Raw genomic sequence first — 23,051 nt, forward strand, 5'->3', positions numbered from 1 at the left:
AAACACTGTCCACTGTATATATTATATACATATGCACACATGTTTTTTCAGAGCTTAAATATAATATATAATACAGCAGCTTTAAGGAAGTATTCATACTTAGGTAACATGCTAAGTGACCTTGCCTCTTTTAAAATCTTAGTTGATCCACAACAGACAAAAACAAGCTCAGCACTTTATCCCTAAGAGACCTCTGCATATCTTAATATAACTCTTCAGCAATATGCACATATGTTTTTTCAAGAATACTTAATACAACCTTAACAGTAGATGGGATACTTTTCTTTGGGATCACTGTTGGTTGCTTACTGTGACACAAGTAACACCTACACACATTAAAAGGCTCCAGAGCCAACTCATTATAATGATACATGCTTTTCTCAGTAGCAAAAAGCCCATCCTGCTTAAAATAGGAACACTCCTAAACCACAGTTTTCTTGGTGACTTATCTGGGTCATGAGAGACCATATAATTACTTGCTTATCTCTGCTTCTGATTTTAGCAAAAACATAGTTGCAAGAAAACCTCCTTCCATATCAACATAAGAAAAAGGAAAATTGTACAGTGAGCTGTAGTTATGCTTATGAGTAAATTTGACAAAAACTATGAAAAGCATTAAAAAAAAAAATAAGGGCATTTTTGAGTTATGGTTAGACCTACACTAGGGTAAAAAGATTAATAACTTCATTAAAAACTCATTTTTACATTAAGAAATTTTTTTTTCTAGTTGATGACAAATACAGTAAACTGAACCAAAAGCACTGACTGACATGTTCATCAAATTTTTTAGTAGGCAATTTCAGGTACTCGATGAAGGAACGTTGCATTTCCTGCCTTACAATTGTAGCTTCCTGCAGACACCTCAAGGGCATCCAGAAGGGAAGACACCATGCTGGAAGCACCTGACTGCTCCCCACTTGTTTCTGGCACCAGAAATAGCAGCAAGTTTTCTTGCATGATGTGGCGTCTCCACCCTCCAGCCAGGGAGTAAACTCCACTGCATTTGCCCATGAGCTTTAGAGCTAATTCCCATCTTAAGAATTAATTCCCATCTCCACCCATGTTCCCCATCTCATTCTTTTCCCCACCCTCTTGGCTGCAGTTCCTGATCTTGGCACAAATATTTTTTTTTTTTTCAACTGCAAGTCCAGTCCCACCCTGGTTCATTGCTTCCCACACTGTTACTAACCCTACCTCTCCTGTCACCACAAATCCTTTCATCCCTTCCAGATTTCCTCCACCTTCCAATTCAGAGGTCACTTCATTCCTCAGTTAGACATAGTTCTACACTGCCTCTTCCACAGAAACTCTTGTATCCTTTTGTCCCTGCCTTCCCAAGGACATATCCAGTCCTCCTCTCTTCCTTATGTTATGGTCCACCTCTTGGCATATAAAAGAACTTGGACAGGAAGATTCCTAACTTGACACTTGCCTTCAGTTGTGTGAAAAAACAAAATTTTTTTGTTGGGTGTGGAGGGGCCCACCAGTGTCACTGCCAAGAACTGGTGAAGGTGCAGTCTCCATCCCCTTTGCTGGGAGAGCTACAGGCGAGACTGCACCCCCAACAGAAGTCATCTAATCACACGTTTCAAGGAGGCTGCGTCTAGCTCCCAGGTCCCCCCAAACGAACAGAGACATCCTTATCTTAAACTGTAACAGAGTCCTTGTCACAACTACCCTGTTCAGGGGCACGTAACAGAAACATGCAAAAGAGCTTCCAGCTTTACTTTACAGCAAGCTGTGCCTTGGTGTGGGAACACTTCTCTATAATTGCACACTTACAGTTCTTCATTGCATTAGCTGAGAGACAATAAATAAAACAAAAATCTCTTGGTATTCATTTTCCTAAAGTGAAAATACTTTAAAGAACTGCGAGCGATTAGAGTTTGAATTAAAAAAGATCATTTAGTTTACACAACCAAGCTATCTGACTACCAAAAATACTGGTTTATTGTGACTGCTCTTTCTGCTCAAAATCTACTCAAAAACTTAAAGGCTGGAGCCAACAGGTACCAGTTTGGTTCACAACTAAATTGAAGTTTGGCTCCAACAGGCCACGTGGAAGAGGCTGTTATGAGGGTGTCTAGTGATGCACTAGTACTTCCAAGTGAGTTAATTCTCGAAAATCCGCAGAACCAATGCTATCAAAGTTAGAAGATAGTGAGATGTCTTGAAGTGAGTTCTCGTTATGGCAGCTTTAGGTAGAAATTGAACAGAAATATTTTTCAAAGTTTTATCTTCCCTGAAAAAATAAACAGCTACTCTGCAAATACCACCAAAGACTACAGCTTTCTATAGATTTCTGCCTGATGATTAAATAACTAAGCAGTGTCTAAGTGTGTCTGAACAGTACCTTCAAGATAGTGAATGTTCAGAGATGGTAGCGGCTCGACATACAACACAGCGAGGGTACTCCCTTGTAGCAGCAGGCACATTTAAGGAGCTACACTGTGAATAAGAGAACTGGGTAAAGGAGTATCTATAAACTTCTCATTCTTTTTCTTGACCTGATTCATGGTCAGGCCCACAAAGACTACTGTGCCAGCACAGGGAACAGTAGAGGGACATAATTTCTTAAGCTATGGTAGCACCAAACTCTTTGTAATGTGCAGCTGAAGTCTGCAGTGGTAAAAGTTGGGTTTTGGTTGTTTTTTTGTTTGTTTGTTTTTAAACAGCAGCACTTGCTTAAGGAGACTTTCGGGTGTCTAATGAGATGCAATCATAACATGGTCTCCACTGGAATGCATGCAGTTTCTGTCACTGCCTATTTTCATAAAGCTTGTAACAATTAATCATTTTGGTTTATGCCTAAATTGAATTTAGTTGAAATCTGACAATAGAGTCGAAAGATACAGAGCATAGATACTCTGCAACTGCATAAGCTAGTTTCTCCAGAAAGCCAAGTTTTAAAAAGAAACATAATAAAAGGGGAAAATTTCCAGCTGAAGCTTGTGTTAGCATATCCTAACCTACTTATGATTTTCTGTTTAAAGATGCTTATGTGGAGATTTTTTTTTTAGGTAGCACGTGACCAAAAAAGTTGATATATAAATTATCTACTATACTGAGGTGGTGAACTGCTTGTGAGGTATAATTATGGCCAAGTAAGCAGACACAGAACCCACATAAGTACAACATTTCATGTTGTAATGAAATAAGTATTTAAGTATCTGCAGTCAGGAGAAGGGGAAAGACTGCTACCAAGCGAATTAAACACTGGAGAAACAGTATCAAAAACATGTATCAAAGGTCATTAGTGTCATTGAGAGCAATACTTGAAGTTCAGTAGTTTAAAAAATTCATGTATGAACAATCCTTCTAAAGAAGCATGAAAAGCTAAAGAACCATGAACAACATGACCCACTCGATTGGTCAGTATTCACCTTCTGGGTTTATTTCAAGTCAGGCTGACTCTCTTAGCCTTTGCAAGTCAAAGTAGCAAGGAAAACTGGCACACTGTAACCTTTCTCCTGTGTGGAGTCTCGGCCCTTGTTTTTCTGCCATGTTTTGTGAAGCGTGCCCTTGTGATATCCATACTAATGTACGTCCAGACAATCATTGAGGACTCAAAAGTTGCAACATCAATGCAAACAAGAGTCAAACAAAACAGGAAAAGTGATCCTTGCGGGTCAGCAATAAATGATGATGTGCATTAGTCATTTATACCCCAAGATAAAAATCTAATGTTTTCACAATCTTAACTTACAGAAGAAGCCCATGCATAAACAACTTATGCTACAATAGATTTTTTTCCCCATATTATTTAGTAAAGTTCCCAATTCTGATGCCTTTTGAAACTATAAGATTACCCTGTATTTATTTCAAGGTCAGAGAAAATTAATACTTTGTATGCCAAGGTTTTAAGATAAAAACCTAAATAAATATTAAATGTACTCAAAATAATTTGAACAAAAAACTATGTAACAGTCTTCTGTAAATTGTAGCTACTTTTAAATAATCCACTAATATTCACAGAAAAGAACAAGTTATTGCAAAAGGGTGTAGTCTATCCATCTTTAGAACATACTGAGTTTAACCTGCTCAGTGAAACAACTGCCAAAAGAAAGAAGACATCAGGCAGTGAGATATAACATATAAATTTAAGAATCAGGTGACAAATACAACCTGTCACCCAAGTGTCTTTGGTCACAGATGATCCTATATTTACACATGCATTAGTGTTGTATATAAATCAGATTACAAATGGATCACAGGATTAAACTATATTCACCAGTAAAACTCTCATCTACAAACCAAGTTTCTGTTATATAAAGATAAGCACCACAGTCTGTAAAAGACACAAAAATCCATAAAACTGTAGATTCACACTTCTGCAAATTTTCCCTCCTTACAGGTAGAGTGACACTACTCTGCTGCTGTCTACTTCAACCTCCTGAGGCCTGAAAGCTCTTGTCAGTGCAGGAGAAATGGAAACCAGTTTCCATGCCAGAAATCAAGTCCTTCCTGTCACCACATTTCATTTACCACTTACAGTGCTTTTTGCATGTTTGCTCAATTACCGCATTCCTGTCATCACATGGTTTTACGAAACCTTTCCTTTATGACACTGTCCTCCGTTTGCTCTACAGACATCTTATTTTAAGCACCACTTGGACTCTTGTTTCCTCTCTAAGTCTTTCAGAAGATCAATGCTCAGACTGTATTGGGAATACTGATAGAGATGATGTGAGTGGGGAGGGGGGAGGTACAGACATTAGACAGTAGTTCTTTGAGCTTAGGCTATTTCTAAGGGAATTTAGATCTCTGGATCTAATTACTAGGTTTATGGGAGTGATCCTATTCTCATTCTGTTTCAATCCAGGAAGCAGCAGGTTTCCCTAGTAACAATGCTGAAGAGACATTATGTTATAAGAACAAAAAATACTTAAAACTTTGATCATCAGTGCCTTGAGTCAACTAAAAGAGAATTTGATCTTTAATCCTTAAAACAGTCCAAAAATAAAATCAAACACCACTGCTAACCTACTTCTTAAGTCCACCAATGCCCTTCTGCTAAAGAAAGAATAAACTGGAGACAAAATTGAAGAGGAGGCTTTCTCTATCCTCTGAATTAAATCCAAGTTATCAAAAGCAACAACAACAAAACTCCACCGACACCACCAAAACCCCCAAAAACCCAACAAAACCCCAAACAAAAAAAACCCAACCCCTCCCAACAAAAAACGCAATACACCACAAAACCAACACTCACTCCTACAGAAATTACTGCCTTTATCAAGGCTCAGACTATTCATCATTTCTGGTTTCATCCTTCAGCATTCTCAGGAGGTTCGCCAATGTCAGTTCAGCTTATCCTTCCAAGCATCTCAACTTCTGACAGTTTTCTCAGTAAGCAATTTCTCATAATTAGTTCCTAATTATATAACAAGGCCCACACATTTTTAGTGAGTTTCTTCTCTTTCTAACACCTTTTTGCACTCATCATCTCCTAAAACTAATCTTTTTTCTTTCCAGCCTACTCAGTATTATAGTTTCCAAGTCTTCTTTCATCCTGTCTTTATGTTCTTCTGGTTTCTCACGACAGAACCAGAAATCTTAAATCAAGCAATCACTGCTAGCTGTTGATTGAAAAAATGCTATTTAATACATATCTCCTTAAACTTTCACTTTACCTGACCAAGAAGTGGATCTTGTCTTTCAGATTTGAACAACCTTCTTTCAAATTTTCTTTGGTTTCAACCTAGTTCAGCAATTTTATCAAGTACCTAACTACTAACCCTCTCTCATTTAAGTCTTACAGAGATTTGCCACCACATTGTAACACCTGTAAACAATCCCCCTTACGACTGTGTGTAAGCAAACAGTTGTGAGATCTTGCAATCTGCAGTACTGCATGATCACATAATGAAGTGCCTCTACATCAAAAACTCTACATCTGTCAATGGGTTCAGCATTCACCAACTCCAAAATAATGTGATCAGCACAGGCCTAAAACTGTTTACACTAAAAAACATAAGATCTTCAATAGATAGTTAGTGATAGAAAGCTAAAGGTGAATTATATCTAATTCCAACCTCTCTAAGAAATACTCTACTGTTACTGCATAAATGCATACATTTCTGGTACTAAGTTCTCTTAAAAGTATTTCCCTGAGAGTGTTGCATATTAAATAACACTTTCTATCAGTTTTCCAATGAAAAAAGCTGCTGGCAAAAAGCTGAAATGTGGTAATATATTTCCTTATTAAACCATACCTTCAGGTGCTGAAGTAAAATGAATGAGTTGCACTGATTTTGCATATGCAGCAGTTTGTAATTAAGAACACAGCAGTGCATACCAAATAACCCATTAATGTCCATGGAAAAGGAATAGAACACAGCTGAAAAACCGTAAAGTGAAGGACTACAACTTCTAAATTATTGTGACCCAAACACAAGAAAAGGAAAGTAGCTAAAATTTTCACATCCTTTTACAAGTATTCTGCTTTAAATAAAAATATTTGTAAGAAGAATAAAAGATACTATGAAGATAGTGACCAAAACCTTTTATGTGCTTCATCTTGCAGTTTCATAAACATGAAAACACAAATTGCTAACAAACAGCTCATATTTATAACACTGAAAGATCCCAACACAAAAAAAAAAGAATTAAGGCAAGTGTGAACTACAGAGATCAAATAAACTCAGCAATGTAACCGATTTGATTTTGCAATGATAAAAAGGAAGTCTAGAGTAAATAGTAAAAGGTTGTAGAAAAATCAGCAAGTCAGAATTATTACCGAAGAAAAAGTGTCTAAGAATGTGTAAAAAGAAATAAATTATTTGCCTTTTATATATAAAGAGAGGGATACTGATACAAGGAAACTAATAAACCACAAAAGGATGAAACAAGATCATAGGGAGATGACATAATTAAGTAAAGGGATTGTCATCAATTTTTCTGAGAAGCCTAAGGCAAAATACCAGAACCTGAGACAAATGTTTTCTTGATTATGAAAAAATAAATTAACTCTCTTAATTACAACTTACATTTAAATAAAATAAACATAAGCTCAGAGGAGGCATGATACATACTATGCTACCAACCAAATTAGACTGATGATGATGATTCCATCATTAAGGCCTTGCCACTGTGTATTAAGTACACAAGGTTTGAAGGACAACAGAAAAGCTAGGAGGGAATGAAAATCTACAGCCTCCCCATCTTTTACTCTCATTTCGCCTGTTACTCTTGTCTGGTTTATTCCTGTCAGAAACAAAGCATGCCTGACCTCATCCACAATCAGAAATAATCCTTTAATGTGTTTTTTAGCCACTGTTCCAGTTCTTTCAGCTTCACTTAACTCACCTAGTTCTTAACTTATATTTTAATTAGGGGATTTTTTTCTAACCTAGATAATTTTGCCTGAAATGAGCAGCAGCACAAGCAGACCAACAAGCTAATCTGAGGAAACAGTAACCTGTCTCCCTGGCTCAGCTAAAGTCAAAAGAAAAGGTGCACCCAAGGCCAGCTTCAAAAGCCTCTTTAATTTTTTCCTGGACTCCAATTACTCCAATTAGTAATTTATTTATTTTACTACAACTGCTAAAACTTAGGTGCTTAATCTATCATATCCAAGCCTTACAAAACTTCTCTGATATATTTACCATTAACTTATTCCTAGCCAAGATGCAGGCGCTACTTCATATTTACACCCTCTTTCACCTTTACACTGTTTGAAGCAAAACAAAACTAGCAATGGACACTGGGGGGGTTGGGGGCAGAGAGGAAGGCATACAGTATACTCCCATACATTACAGAAATTGTAACTATTTTATTACAAAAGAAATTACTGTAATAATGTTTTTATGTTCTGACATTAGAACCAAAGCTTTTTTAACTAAGTCCTTGCAACGTGAAGTATTGCTTTGTGACAGGTCAGTCTTCGCTCAGAGCAGCACCCCAAGAGAACAGTCCCATTAATTGTGTTAAATACACACAAAGACAATTCAGCTATTGCTATATAGGATTTACCAGAACAAGAAATATGACAGAGAAGGAGAACAAGAAACAGTTCTTCTGAAACTACACACACTATAATTGCTAAAACCTGTTTTTCTTACTTAACTGTAACTTCTAGGCCAGAGATTTAAGCAATTTATTTAAAAAAAAAGGAGTTAGCAGATCTGGAAACAGAATATGGGCAGCCTGTGGACCCAGTCACACACCTACTTTTCCTTCTTTCTATGCATTGTAGCTATGAAGTTTCAAATGCAAGCTTTAGAAAAACCTCTTATTTTCACCATCTTCCAGCAAGAAGGCTGTTAACGAGCAATATTCATTTAGAAATTCAAGTAAAGAAGCAATTAATCCAAATGTTTTGAACATTTTAAAATATTATTCTGCTGCATATTTAAAGACATTGGTGAACTGGAAGCATACAGTCTGACAGTAATTCCCTTAACAGAAAAAAGCATTCATGAATGTATTAATTCCTGTGCTTCCTTGTTAGATGCCAGAACTCTGTGATAACAGCCAAATTGAAGCTCTGAGTGTCAAATCTCATTCAGAGACTAAGAGGTTTGATTTTTGCCAAAATCAAGGAAGGTACTTGGTAAAATTGTCATTTGGTAATATCTGTCTTCAGAAAATAATACTTTTCCAAAGGTAACCGATGTCATTCGCATACACAATGTGTAAGAAACTGGACACATAATAATGGACTAATTAACACAGTATTGCAGACTTGATGTCTAGACAAGATAAGACATTTTAAGAATCCCTGCTACTCCTGCTCATAAAGGAAGAACAAAGAGATAGCCTTTTGTGTAACACTGATGCTGAATAGCTCCAATTGTGAGTTTAACACCAGGGAGGTATTTGTCATCACTTCCAAAAAAATACCACACTTCAGCACATTACATACTGAAAGCATAAGCTGATCCTTAACTATATAAAAACAGAAACTAAACAACTCCAAAACAACACTTTAATGCATACTGCATGTTATTAAATGTAAAAGTATTTTAAAAGTGCATGAAATGGTTACATTAGCAAACTATAGGCATTCATTGATCTTGACATGACAATGAAAGCTTTTCTGCTACACTGTTTTCAAGTACTCAGACCAATCTTTTAAGCATCTCTTTAAGGGGTTCTACCTCACTATGCTCAGACAAATACTCAGACAACATGTAACACCTTATTTCAAAATTATAAACGTAGAGCAAAGAGGGAAGGCCATGTTCAAAGGTCTAAGGAAACACCTAGCTTCAAAAAAACCCAAACAGTCAAAAAACACCTCAACTGAGAAAGTTAATTACTTCCCTATTTTATTTTTAAAAAACTCTCCAAAGCCTCCTATTACAAACCAAACATTAAAGAACACATCATAGACCTAGACTCTACTTAATGGAATATATTAAAATATGAGACACATGTTAATGCTGCAGAATTTTCATTCAGTGCAAAGAGGCACAAAGATTGAAAAGACTATGCACTTGGATGGAAGGGAACAGTTTTCCCAGTACCTGCTGTGCAAAAATGACAGGAAAAATTGTGTTCTTTCAACCACAAAGTGGCAGAGCCAGAGGATTCTAGGAAATCAACCCTTCCCTGAGAACAGCTGAGCCCACTCCCAGTACAGCAAGTCCTAAAAACAGGGGAACACAGCAACGAGCTGGGATTCTGCAGTTCAAGAATGGGGACAGGAAGCTGTCAAGAGAAGCAGTGAGCAGAAACTGTGTCCTTGTTGGAAAGAAAGCATGTTCTGGACTGTGATGGCAGCTGAGCTCAAGAGACAGAGCAGTGAAACACTGAAACAGGCTGTCCAGAGAAACAGCAGAGTCTTCTTCATTGGAAATACGTGGGACTCAATTTGACAAAGCCCTGAACAATCTGATCTAAGGCCCTGTTTCAAGAGGAGACTGGCTCAGGTGAGAACCCTTCCAAGCTGGATGTTTCCACAATAGTCACTATGCCTGTTCTTTCAAAGATGAGGTCAGAAATGCCCAGGATCTGCAGTCCCAGTTCAGAAACGTTTTCAAGCACCTGTACATCTCTTCAGCCATGCTCTTCCTTTTCAAGTAATAGTGGCACATTTCAAATCAAATATAAACTTCGGAGTTTTTCTAGTTTGAGAATGACATAGATAATTCTTGGCTCTGTTAAAACAGTGTCTGGATTTTTCCAAGCCTTTATCCATGAAACTTCTAGTCTCCTCTCTTTATGTCAGCTTCAGTCAATATTTGCAAAGCAACTGCAGACTCTTAAAAGATAGTCACTATATAGCTAACAGCAACTAGTACTTGGTCTGACACTTCTTCCCCTGTTATCATCAGCACACAAAACTTCATTTTTTTTTAAATGGTATGATTTTACATGAATGCTTGCAATAAGTCCCCCGTCACATAAATAATATACAAATATTTTCTTGATGAGTCGAGTGATCATTTACAATCACATTTCCTTTAAAATTCTGAATCTGGAGGTTCTGTTATTGTAGCTTAGAGGAAAGACAAAGGGAACTTTGCAAAAGAGTGATATGAGCGATACACAAGATACGGAGAAGCACTTATTTAAACAGAACACCTGTATGAATATTTCATTCAATTGCTCAAGGGATTTTTTTTTTGTTTGCTTTTATTAAGAGAAATAACAGACTATATCACAAGCTGCCACCACCACGCCCCAGGGCATCAGGCTGCCTGTTTCTCTGCTGTACAGCAATGAATTTGCTCATTGCGACACTGCATGTTCTGTCAGCACAGTTTTCTGCCTCTGCATTTGCCTGAAACAGTACCATGTAGTAAAAGTACTATGAACAACAGTACTATGAAGTAAACGTATATATTTGGAAAATTTTGCTCTTTTTCCTGGTTGGAGCTTTGGAGACAGGTGGAGAGGACAAAGCAAAGAGGGCTTTATCAGGAGTTTGGAACAGCAAAAATACCTGGCAATCAGGTTAAGAATAAATATGAATGGAAAAGCAAACATCACTAGATCTGGTGCTCCAAGAGAAAGCAGAACAACTTGGGAGACAGAAGTAGAAGAGATCCAATGGGTCAAGCCTTCTAATCAAGCCTCATTTCCTCAAACACTAGCTGGACCCTCACCAATTCTTTGACACATACCCAGTGGTACAAGCCCTGTCTGACCTCATTACTTATTTTAAATACCCTAATAGCTGTCCAGTGTATACTGAAAAACAACTGTTTGGAAATCTTGCTTTGCAGAGGGATTACAGCTTCACCACTTGTGCAGCATAAGTCTTTGCAATAAATAATTTATTTTAGTAATCCTTCCAAAAAATTACATTCCAGAAATAATAACTAAAACTAGTTATTCAGAAACTTTTAAACACCTGAATGAAATTTAACTGAAAAGAAGTCCATGGAGCAAAATTTTTTTCTGCTATTACTTGAGTCTTCAAGACAAGTAATCAGAAACAAATAATGAAAAAGCTTTCTTATAAATATATTATATATTTTATTATCAGGTCACTCTTTCTAAAGTGTATTATAGCTTACAGTTCACTTTAAAGATTTAAATGTTACATCTGTATAAACAATACAGCATGACTAGCAATAGTATTAAATTTGTATGATAAGGACTAATTTTACTGTGTGAAAAACAGAAACATACTTTCAGTTAAAAAGTAGTAAAATCAGTATAAATTATACTGAGAAATTCATCCAAAGAACCTTTAGTAAGTAGTTCACAACAGCACTGCAAATTTACCTTGCATTCCAGTCTTTGCTCCCTCTCTCATTACTTGTCAAAGGAAGAGAACTCAAGCCACACAGAACTAAATTAAATTTACTTTTGGATGCTAAGAACTCAAAGTCAACAGAATAGCGTATAAGTTTGTACAGAAAGTGCTTCAGTATACAGTAGGAAGCTTCACAGTATTTCATTATGATTCATTATGCTATTAATGATGATTATGAAAATCATTAGGTCTATTACAACAATAAAAAAATCCAGAAAATTTAATTGCTGAAGCAGAATCTACTTTTAAATATTTATTTGAAAAATATACAGGTAATTCTCCAGTCTTGAGTTTCAATGATTAAATAAATATCCTGTCTAACTCTTAACAAATTCACAGTACCTCATTTTATAAGAAAATAAGCATCTCCTTCAGTTAAGATGTATTGAAGGTACTTCTAGCATCATTCTAAAATCTTATTTAAATTCTGCGGAAGCTGACAGCTTCAATATTCAAATCAACAACAGGAGAAACTGGTTCTGCAAAATCCAAATCTTTAATTATTCCTCAGGCTTATCTGAGCCAAGTTCCTAAAAATATTCCATTTCATGGATCATAAACTAGATTTCCTTAGAATTAAGTGCAAACTCTACCAAGCGCAATAGCATTAGATCATACTGAAAACAACCTTAGAGTTTCGTGTCCAGATTTTCATCTATAACCCTGTCTTTAGGACCTAGGGGAATTAAACCAATCCATAGATTCACCAGTATCAGCCTAAATAATCACAACTGCTATTTTTTAAAAAATCTGCTCCTAGTCTTTGTATTTTTTTCAGTTTGTCATTTTTAAATAGCCATAAGTTTATGCATTTGGTAGTAGTTGATTTCGGCCATGTACGAGCCTATGATCTGATGCACACGGATAAACCAACGGCATTGACAGCATACTCTGGTTAACTCCATCCCAGCCAGGCCCAGCACATGTGGAAAGCCATGATCACCAGGAACATGACTATAAAAAATTACTATTAAAAGGGGAAAAAAAACCCAAATGCAAAACCAATTGAGTAGAAAGCTAGTTTTCAAGTGTCAATAAAAAGGAACAGTGTTACAGCACAGGAAGTGGGCTCACAGGCAACAGAACAAAGGCCACTAGAATTAAGATGAAAAATGAAGACCTAGAATAAGCTTATCTCAAACAAGACATGAAACCTATTTTCTTGAAGATGTTATTATGAGACAAACATGAGGGGGGAAACTGATTTGTATTTCTATTTTACCCATCCCACGTATACACTGAAAACATTGTAAATTACAGCAAGTTTGAAGAAAGTCACCTCTTTCTCTCACCCAAATGATAAACTTTAAATGCAATTTACAGAGTTGGACATAGTTGCATATACATTAGAAAGATCAACTCAGAAAAATCTCCCAACTCTGCATTTAAAATAAGAAAAAACAGAGACAAACCACTTTCATTTGTTTATGACAAATGAAATTGAAGGTCATTGTAGATAATTTTCTTACTTTGAGGTGACATAATAAAGAATAATACATGAATAAGCTTTCATTGAACTACCTCAAAACTCTGTTACAAGAGTAATAGAAATCTTGTTTTGTATTAAATCAATCCCCAGTACTCAACACAAAAGAGAAAAAAAAATAGATTTTGAATACAGTAACCCTCTCTCATCTGTCTGTAGTCAAAATTTGATGGTTCTTAATACTCAGAGAATGACAAAGGCACTGAGATTCAAAGCTGATTTAAAAAAAACCAAAACAAACACAAAAGCCCAACAGTACTCCCCAATCACAACAACAAAAATAAACCCAGCTAAACAAATACAAACACACAAAACAATAACAGGCAGCTTCTGGTGTTCAATCCCAAACTGCATACATTTCAGTGAAGGAAATTACACTGCAAAATTGATTTTTGATTATTTGATCTCACATAAAGCCTTACTTTTTAATTACATTTGAAATTATTTGTATTATATTTGATTTTAAAACAATTATTCAAAGAAGCAGTCATTATCTTAGCTTGAAAAACAGCAGTTGCTGTATGTAAATTACAGAAAACTACCACTAATTTCCACGTGCAGATAAATGTCATGGTTCTTCAGAATGAAATAGTCAGAGATGTTATCATCACATCATCTCCAGAAATCAGATTACATTCATATTATACTCCAAGAAGGAGGAAAAAATAAATCAGGATAATTCTAGCAGAGCAAGCCATTACTGTATTAGTGACAAAATGCCAAAAGGACTCACCTGTTCAATCTCCTTTGTCTTAGTTGCAATTGCTTTTGAGCGACCAAGAAACTGGCCATCCTCATATAATTCCGTACTATCTGTTATATTTGCCTCTGTTTCCCCTGTTTGTTCGACATATAATGGAGCTGAAGATCCAGCCTAAAAAAACCACAAACAATAGATTCAGTTTTGAGAGCAAAATAAAAACCTCAGTGTGAGGAAAAAAAATAAAATCCCAAATGCAGTCATCAAGCCGATATGGAGTTTGCTCATCAAGACTGTTAGTGAAGTATTATTGCTACAATCTTAACAGATACAGAAATAGGGATTTTAAACAGGTAGAAAACATGACATCATAAAAACCTCTGTGGCTCAGTCTTAACAGTGTAAAGGCAATGATTTCAGATAATCTTTACCTGCCCATCCACTGAGAAAAGATTTTTATATGTAATTTTTGTAACACCAGCTAGCAAGAAAAATCCACAATGAAAGTGTGATTAATTTTCTGGGAAAGGATAAAAGTAACAAAATCAAAGGTAAATAGGCATCAACAAAATAAAAATGCTGTCAGAAAGAACTCTTGTAGCATTCAGGACCAAAGGTCTAATATTAAAGGAAAAGTGATACCTACCATATAGTAAAACCAAACGTGTGATTAGAGGATTTCTAACAACATGAAAAATTACACTGAAGTACTGAAATTGTATAAACTTCCCTCTAAAACAGAAATTAAGACAGTATCCCTATACTAAAGAAAACAGAAGTCCAACTCCAAGGAGTTTGTATAGAAGATGCAGTAATTTGCTTTTACAGCATTATTTAAATCTGATATTATGGAACAGATTTGTAGAGTAGTAAAATATTTTTTAAAAAATAGGATTTGAGAATTGAAGAAGATGAATAAAACTACTTTCTTTTATTCAAAAATAAGGTGAAGAATCTTAAGACTTAACCAACATGAAAGAGAAAAGCATTAGATAGAAAAAAAAAAGACAAAAGCTTAAGTGGTCCTGTGAGCACCTGCTCAAACCTTAGTAGCAACAAAAACCATTAAGACTGCATCCAAATCTTGTCACCACAGTAACTATCGAAATGCCTAAGAGTGAGTAAAGGCTACTAAAAAGTTCAGTGCAACACAAAGCTCAACTGTTAAGCACTATGTAAAATAAACTGCATGAAGTCAAAAACTCTTGCAATTCATACATGACAGCCTACTAATCAAGGTGAGAGGTATCCTTTCTTCTAGAACTCAGAATGAGATGCCACACCTCCTTCATTAGCATTCCTATAGCCCACTTTCTTAGTCAATAAATCATCTTAGACTGTGCCATAATCAGCTGCAATTGCTTCATTTGATTCTTTATTTTTAATCTTTTTGCCACTGCAATTTTCTCTGAGGCACAGAGGAAGCTTTAAACAACTCTTCTCCATATGGCCCATTCTTCTTTCCTCCCTTGCATTACCTTCCCCTCATCAAGAACAGGAGTGATACTTCACTGTTACTCTCCTGAACCTCTCAGAAATGTCTATCTGTATGTTCTCCTCCATATGGCATTCATCCCTGGATCAGTTCTTGCTTTTTCCTTACTCTAACACTTCCTCCCTTTTTTTTTTTTTTCCCAATTACTTTTTTCAGTTTGTTTATCCAACTAGATCTTCCTGGCCAGTACTGAGGAATTGTTCATGCATTCACCCATTACATCAACAGAAAAGACTTAAAAGTTCAGATAAATATGGATCCAGTGAGTTTATTTCTCTAACACAGCCTTACATTCCACAAGCGTGAAACAGAAGAGGAAATGTGATGCTTCCCAAGATGCTTTCATTTTCCCTCAAATTATTTACAAATAAATAAAAAAATATATATCAAACCCATTAATTGTAAAGTTTAAGACACATGACTTTGTAAAGTAGGTCCTATTTTGTTTTTTAAAGAGTGTCTCTAAAGTTGAAGCCAAGTGAAAGTCAAAGAGCAAATTACCACAGAATTAAAACAGATAATTTAACATTACATGACTTTTGGGTTGTTTTAAATGATACATCTTCTACTAACATAACCGAATCAAAAAAGTACATCCTACCCAAAAGCAGCATAACAAAACAATGACTGAGAAGGGCTATAATCACACTTCAGTATAGCCACTGGTAGAAGACAAGGAGGGGCAAGAACAGATGGGAATAAACTAGTAAATAATTAATATTGATTATTAATGAATAAGGGTTCCAGGGGAAAACAACGCATCTACCCACTGCAGTATCAAGGTGAAAACTTAGTTTTTAATATAGAGGAGGACTACTTTCTGAAAAAGAATACATGACATGGTAGGCTGACATGGCATGAAACTGAACTCAATAAACCAGAGTTTCTCTTCTAAGTCTTATATTTTACACGTACACTCATGTTTTGACTCGGAAGTCCCTTGGTAATTTTAAGGAGTTCAGTAGGCATACAGAGCTACACTGCTACAAGAGTTCCTTGGAGAATCCCCAGGACAGCTGGAGCCTTATTGTGTCAGTTGTAGGTCAACATGAATTCAAATTACACTAACAAAATGTACTCTGGCTTTGTCTATTTTTTCAAAATAAATAAATAAATCCCAAGACTTTAGTCTCCCTCTCACTCCCTTTCAACAAATATTTCACAGCACAAGCAGAAAAATTCAGGAGTAAGTTAAAAAATGTGCTTTTCAGAAGAGTACAGAAAAACAAGAGTCTATCATTGTAACATTTTAAAACAAGTGGATTAATAATCATATCTTACATCATACTCTGTTATTTCAGGTAAATTGCTTTCCTCAGCCTTCTCTGACTTTTCAGCTGCCCACTTGCTTGCAGCTTCTGCAAGTTCCTTTTCTGATAGTCTGTTGCTCTTCTCCAAGACCTGTACAAACATATTATAGTCAAGATTTAACATGAAATACATTTACAGCAAAACATCTTCAAAATTAAATTAAGGAGTTATTCGGATCCCTAAAACATTTTAAAATAGGAAATAAGAAAGTTGAAATTATTTCATTTTGCTGACAGATTTCTTTAAAGAAAAGCAGGTGGGGAAAGAGCAGATAATAAAGCAATAAAGGAAGAGGAGAAAAAAAATAAATCAATGAAGTTCAGTAGACTGCTAAGAAACCACCACACTTTCAGAATCAGTTTTAGTAAATTCACAGGTCAGAGACAACAGAACAATTATCTGAGACCAGCTGGAAGCTAAAGGAAGTCAGACAAGTGTGGAGTGATGTAATAATTCAATGTGATTTTCAGGCATAAAAGGTTGTAACAAATTTAAATTAAACTATTAAATACTAGGTAGGGTATACAACCTAAGCAAAGTAGGGACAAAAAGTATTTTATACATACTTTAAGTGATCAGTCTGGTTCCATTAAAAGCAATTATTTTTTACTGAGGGTAAAGCTGATCATTTATAACAGAGTCAGTCATGGCTTTATGGCCTTTAATTCTACCTTTTCATACGGAAATTCTTGTATAAATAATATTTAAAAATGGATTTCTCTCTAAGAATACTATTTTACTATCAGAGCAGCAAACAGACAATGACAAATACTAGTTTAGGAATAGCTAGCTTTATAGATCTTGTTACCACTATCGTGGGTACTTAATTTGAATTAAGTGTATGTATAGAAGCATCCACCCAAGAATCTATACCACTCTAGCTTTAAAAATTGCAACACTAAGATGGATATCTAAAGAAAAAAGATACTCCTGAAAAGGCTGTAACAATATCTACTCAATACCTGTTTCATCTCAGCAAACAGGTACACAAAAAACCCCACACAAACAAAAATCCAAATGAAAAAAACAACGCCCCCTCTTATCATTAGTTCATTCTAGGTTACATAAATGGCCAGTGGAAGCAAATACTGTGACCTGTATCAAGACTGCTTTGTCTTCAGATGTTTTGTGTTTACCTCAAGTAAACTATTATCCAAACATGTCTTTGTGCTTTAGTATGGCATAACCACACAATTCACAGAACTCTTCCAGAATTCAGTGTCATAAAGACACCTTTATCTGCATCCAGAAGAGAAGTGTAACACAATGTTCCACCAGGAATCTCTGCTTTCTATAACTGCAAATTACAGAATTACAACCAGCAAAGTCAGGAAGTTCAATATGCAGGGGTATGAACAGGGCTCTTAAAAGCAAGGAATAGGACACAAACATAGAACAGCTGGCCAGCTCACCTTTTCAAACTATACAATTATTCTTACACTAGTCTAACCAAAAACTATCTGCTGCCAAGTTTTTTTCCCCCCAATGTTCCTATTTCCCATAGTATGTCTATTATTTTTACCCCAACTTTTCCCTAGCTGCCAAAAAATCTTGCCCTGTGGTTCTATTATTAATCTCTCCCTTTTCTCAAATATAGCTCTGTCCATTACTAACAAAAAGACCAGTATCTTCATAACCAACAATCAGCTTTGCATGAAATGAAGATAAATAAAATCTCACACGACCTACTATATTTCCACAAGCCATAAAAAGAATCTAATCACTCTAATATCTAGTGGAATACAGACAAAAACCTGTTGGATTTAATCTCACTAAATTTAATTCTATAGGTTGAATGTCGATAAATATGTATTAAATCCCGAGTGAATTTTATGTAATAAAGTAATGGTATTGCCCCAGGTACAACTGAAGGGAAAGAACAGGACATACTTCTCAGTTGAAAATGTCTGCTGCATTGCAGGCTGCAAACATGCAAGAAATGAACAACCTAGTATATCTTGTAAAAAACCCAAACTGCTCCCCCTCCCCACATTCCCTGCCTCAAAACAGAAGTCTCTTTTTTTGGAGTGGGTTTGTTTGGGTTTTCTTTTTACCTCATAGATAACACACAACAGTAAAAACCTGCTGAGAAGATTTCCCTGTCTCCTATATCTGTCTTTTGCTCTAACTACGTTGGACACAGCCTCTGAAGCTTATGGTCCACGCAGCTATTAAAGAAAAACACAAAAGATTTCATGCCGTAGTCAATTAAACAAGTGGCTAAGATCTGATAACATCAACACGTATTAATTCACAATCATGATTATGTAAAAGATTAATTATAAGATAGATAAGAATACCTTTTCAGATTTGCAAATAGATACTACAGTGAAAAGAAGTATTATTGGAGAAACATACACCTTTGTAAGTATTTCAAAGCTAAATTATAATTTAGAGCATTGAAAATCATCTCCTTTAATCTCTAATATAAAGTATATAAGTAATTTCTCAAGCCTTAATAGATTGTAAGACTCTGGCTCTAGAGATGTTTGTGTTTTTGCCAACACTTTTTCTGTCACTACTTCTATGTCAGTGAAGCACTTATGTAATCCAGCCAAGAGGCTGATCCCAAACAGACTCCACTAACATAGGACAGTACATTACAAGCAGATTTGGAGACTTCAAGAGAAAAGCAATAAACAGCCATGGAAGTACTTCCACTTCTGCAGCTGATGCATACCCAATAAATATTTCTGTTGTCTGCGGAATTGACTTTCATCAAAGTTTCATTTTGTGTAACCTATACCAGATGAGCATATACTTGCAAACTGCTAGCAAAAAAACCAATGCAGCATAGATCAGATCTGACTGAAGACGAAAGCAGAACATTTACAGAATACTTCATGTTTCAAGCTCACACTACATATTAGAACAGGAGCAAGAGATTTTGCAATTCCTCCTTGTTCTCAAAGTTTTGTATTAAGCAAGGATTTGATATTAAGCTGCAGTATGCTGAGTCTGTAAGCAAAGTAGGTGAACTAATTATGAAGTTTATTTTATGATCTAAATCAGTGTAACTTATGCATAATAGCTTTTATCTTACTTTCCTTATTTACATCACTGAAAATATATCACTTGCCTCCGCCCTTAAGGACATTGGCATTTAGCTAGCACAGCAGTTCTAAAAGAGCTGCATAAGGGATAAGTACTTAGAATAACATAGCACAACCAAAGCCTGTTTTTTTCCCAGTCTAATTATTTTCTTCAGTGTCCCCTTCTCTCAAAAAAAAGTACTTTTTTTGTTTAAGCACTCCACTGCTTTTATTAAAAAGACCTCAAGAACTGAGCTAGTACACCATGTTACTTAGGGCAAGTGTTACTTTTTAATAGGACCTTATTAATTTCAAACAATATCATGCATTGTTTCTTTACTTCTCATTAAAGTATTCCTCAACAATTTACAGAAAATACTCCTGTGGAAGTGTTAATTTTAACCTCAAATATAATTTGCAGGGAAACAGTCTGTGATGTGAAAATGATTTTGCTGCCACAGGAAAGCCAGAACAATATTGAATGTTGATTGTTCATCACTATTTATTAGCCTGTCCATTTAACTAATTAGCAAGATTATGTAGTTGGTGCTCAGTCCACAAGATCTGATGGTAAATAAAACGGCATTAGTAAAAACATAAGGTGACACTTACCAAACTATCTTGCAATGCAGCTCCCTTCCCAATTAAATGCCATCATTCTTGCCACATCCTCGAGCACCCTGTTTCTCTGCTATTTACATTAACTTCTCAGTCAGTCAGACACTTTACACACTATTTCCAAATCCAGTCACAGCCTAGGAATCACTAAAGGATGAAGTTCAGTGCAAATACAGGCTTGTCCAACTGATCTGTTGCTCCTAAAAACCACCTGACCATTTTTTTATTCCTTGCCATTCCTTTTCTGGCACAACCTGAACTTTGAAAAATGGCAACTTTAAATTCATACAAAACTCCCTTTTTCCTAAAATGCAACAGTGAATACCAAATAAAAAGGTCTGTCAGTGCCATCATCAGATACACAGCATTATCAGCACCTTCCTACCACATAAGGGAAGTCTATCCTCTGGTGGATTGTAGAGCAATTCAAGATGCTCCCTTTCATAACAATTGCACACAGCATCTCCTTCTAACTGAGGAAAAAATCCAACAATAAGCAATCTAAAAACATGGTGAGAAACACTCAAAAATTCACCTTTGATGAGGGTACTGCTGTGGACCCTGAAGGTGATGCATCTCTCGATGTTCTCAGTGTCCTCTCTTTACCTACAATTAAGGAAAAAATTAATGACTGTGAAATTAAAGATATACATTTCAAATATGCTTACTGGCTTACAAAAATTGCAGTGAAATTTGCTCAAGTCAGACATGAACCTTATCACTCTCTAAAACTACCTGATGACAGGAGGTTGTAGCAAGATAGGAATTGGCCTCTTCTCCCAGGCAAATAACCAACAGGATAAGAGGAAATGGCCTCAAGCTGCACGGGGGGAGGTTCAGGTTGGAGATAAGGAAGAATATTTTTACTGAAAGGGTGGTCAAGCATTTTAACAGAATGCCCAGGTGGTGGACTCAATATCTCTGGAAGTGTTCAAGAAACAACTGGACATAGCACTTAGTGCTATGGTTTAGTTGACAAGGTGGTGTTTGGTCAAAGGTTGGGCTCAATGATCTTGTAGGTCTTTTCCAACCTTAGTGATTCAATGATTCTGTGAAATCTACATGCTTCATCATCTGATAAATATTGATAAGACTTTCTTCTCTTCACAAGGAGAGAAGAGATAGAGCTGTGTCATTTCACACATTTAGGAAAAACCACTATCCTTTTCTCCATCATTAAATGAAAGGGCATATCAATGTGATTCAGCAAGATGATGTAGTTTCACTTTTTAATATTCATGTAATAATATAAAGAGGTGAAATATTAAACACAGTCAATCATTCCAGGAAACCAGGCAGTGTAGGAACTGGTTTAGCAGGCCACAGTATGTTGAAAAGCCCTGCCATGGGAAACACTCCTGTATTGTATCAGCCACAGGCTAGATGTTCTTTTTATGATCAGTGTTTTTCTTATAAGAGTTACAATTGGCAAAATGTCAAATCAAATTCACTGTGCTAATCACAGTCTGTGCATGGTCTTGCCACAGACCAGTTTCAGGCAGCCCACAGCAGCAGAAATGGTTGCAGTGTAAACTACTAGTTTTCAAGCTGTGGTCCACAGATTACATCTAAGGGATCTGCAAAAGGTAAATACAAAAAGCAAACATGTTGTCAGTAGGCCTAAATTAACTAGACTATTCACTCTCACTGGGAAACAGTTGACTGTTCACAAATAAAATACAAACTTACCTTGGCTTCCACTAAATTTTTATCAATACAATTAATAAAGAGATGACTTAAAATGCCTATCAAATACTTACAAAATTATTTTAGTAGAGCTATAAACATGATTGTTCATTATGGTTTTAAATACGGCTTTAATTTAATGAGTCAAAGCAATAAAGAGCAGACGTGATATCTCACTCCTATGAGCTGAGCTATTTTCCTTTTTTTTACTCAATGCCATAACGTAATAGTGCATATGTATTTTAAAAAACCTACACAAAAATGTAAGGAAAAGTCTATACAAAATGCATATCTTTAACAATAGGAAATGCTTAAGAGGTATTTGAAAAGCTGGTCTTCAAGTCTTTTGCCACATTTTCATACCATATGTATAGTGTAGACTTAATACAAAGCAAAGATCACTGTTGGAGGCAAGCAAGTTACTGCTGTAATGTTGAAGGCCTACTAATCCATGCAAAAATCTTGCAGCTACTGATGGGTCTTTCAAAAATGCTAATGAAAATAGGTGGGAAAGTTACTTTGACAAAAGCAAATGTTCTAAATTGCACTTTAAACCTCAGTTTGAAGAGGATGCTAAATGGAGAGCATACTTTAAAAACACAGCAATCAACTTTACTTAAGAATTTCTAGTAGACATAAAACAAAAGAAATTGATCTTTAACAGAAAAAAGCTTTTTAAAAATAAATCATAAATAGAAAAATTATGAAAAATAAAAAGCTCCTATAAATACAAAGTATATGTCAAAACCAAAACGAAGAAAATAGAAATAGTCATGTCTTTAATCTGTCATACTCTTCAAAGCACAGAACATCTCCCTTGCCACCCTGAAGTTTTGCTCCTGTGATACCTGCTTTTCAGCTCCATGGCTGGGCCACCTCCTTTTAAATTTACAGACTATTCTAACTCTACCTCCCACATACTTCCTCTATCAGACCTGATTCTTTAAAGATTATCTCAGTTGAATGGATTATATGTTTGCACCTAAACAGATGAAAATGAGCTGATACAAGTG

At 35.8% G+C, this 23,051-nt stretch overlaps 1 protein-coding gene across 4 annotated transcripts in view; it reads right to left on the reverse strand.

Moving 5' to 3' along the window:
* Nucleotides 1-23,051, reverse strand: part of PPHLN1 (periphilin 1) — a 68,488-nt gene that overhangs the window by 18,645 nt on the left and 26,792 nt on the right. For all 4 annotated transcript variants that reach the window (XM_051795561.1, XM_051795560.1, XM_051795562.1 and 1 more), the window contains exons 8-10: nt 20,888-20,958; nt 16,673-16,792; nt 13,930-14,070 (exon numbers count right to left, since the gene is read on the reverse strand). In XM_051795561.1, coding sequence (XP_051651521.1) covers nt 13,930-14,070; nt 16,673-16,792; nt 20,888-20,958 — 332 coding nt within the window. The remainder of the gene's footprint in view (nt 1-13,929; nt 14,071-16,672; nt 16,793-20,887; nt 20,959-23,051) is intronic.

Source organism: Manacus candei, unplaced genomic scaffold, assembly GCF_025592945.1.
Source record: "Manacus candei isolate 608988 ecotype Guabito, Panama unplaced genomic scaffold, ASM2559294v1 h1tg000043l, whole genome shotgun sequence".
In the NCBI taxonomy this organism is placed as follows: Eukaryota; Metazoa; Chordata; class Aves; order Passeriformes; family Pipridae; genus Manacus; species Manacus candei.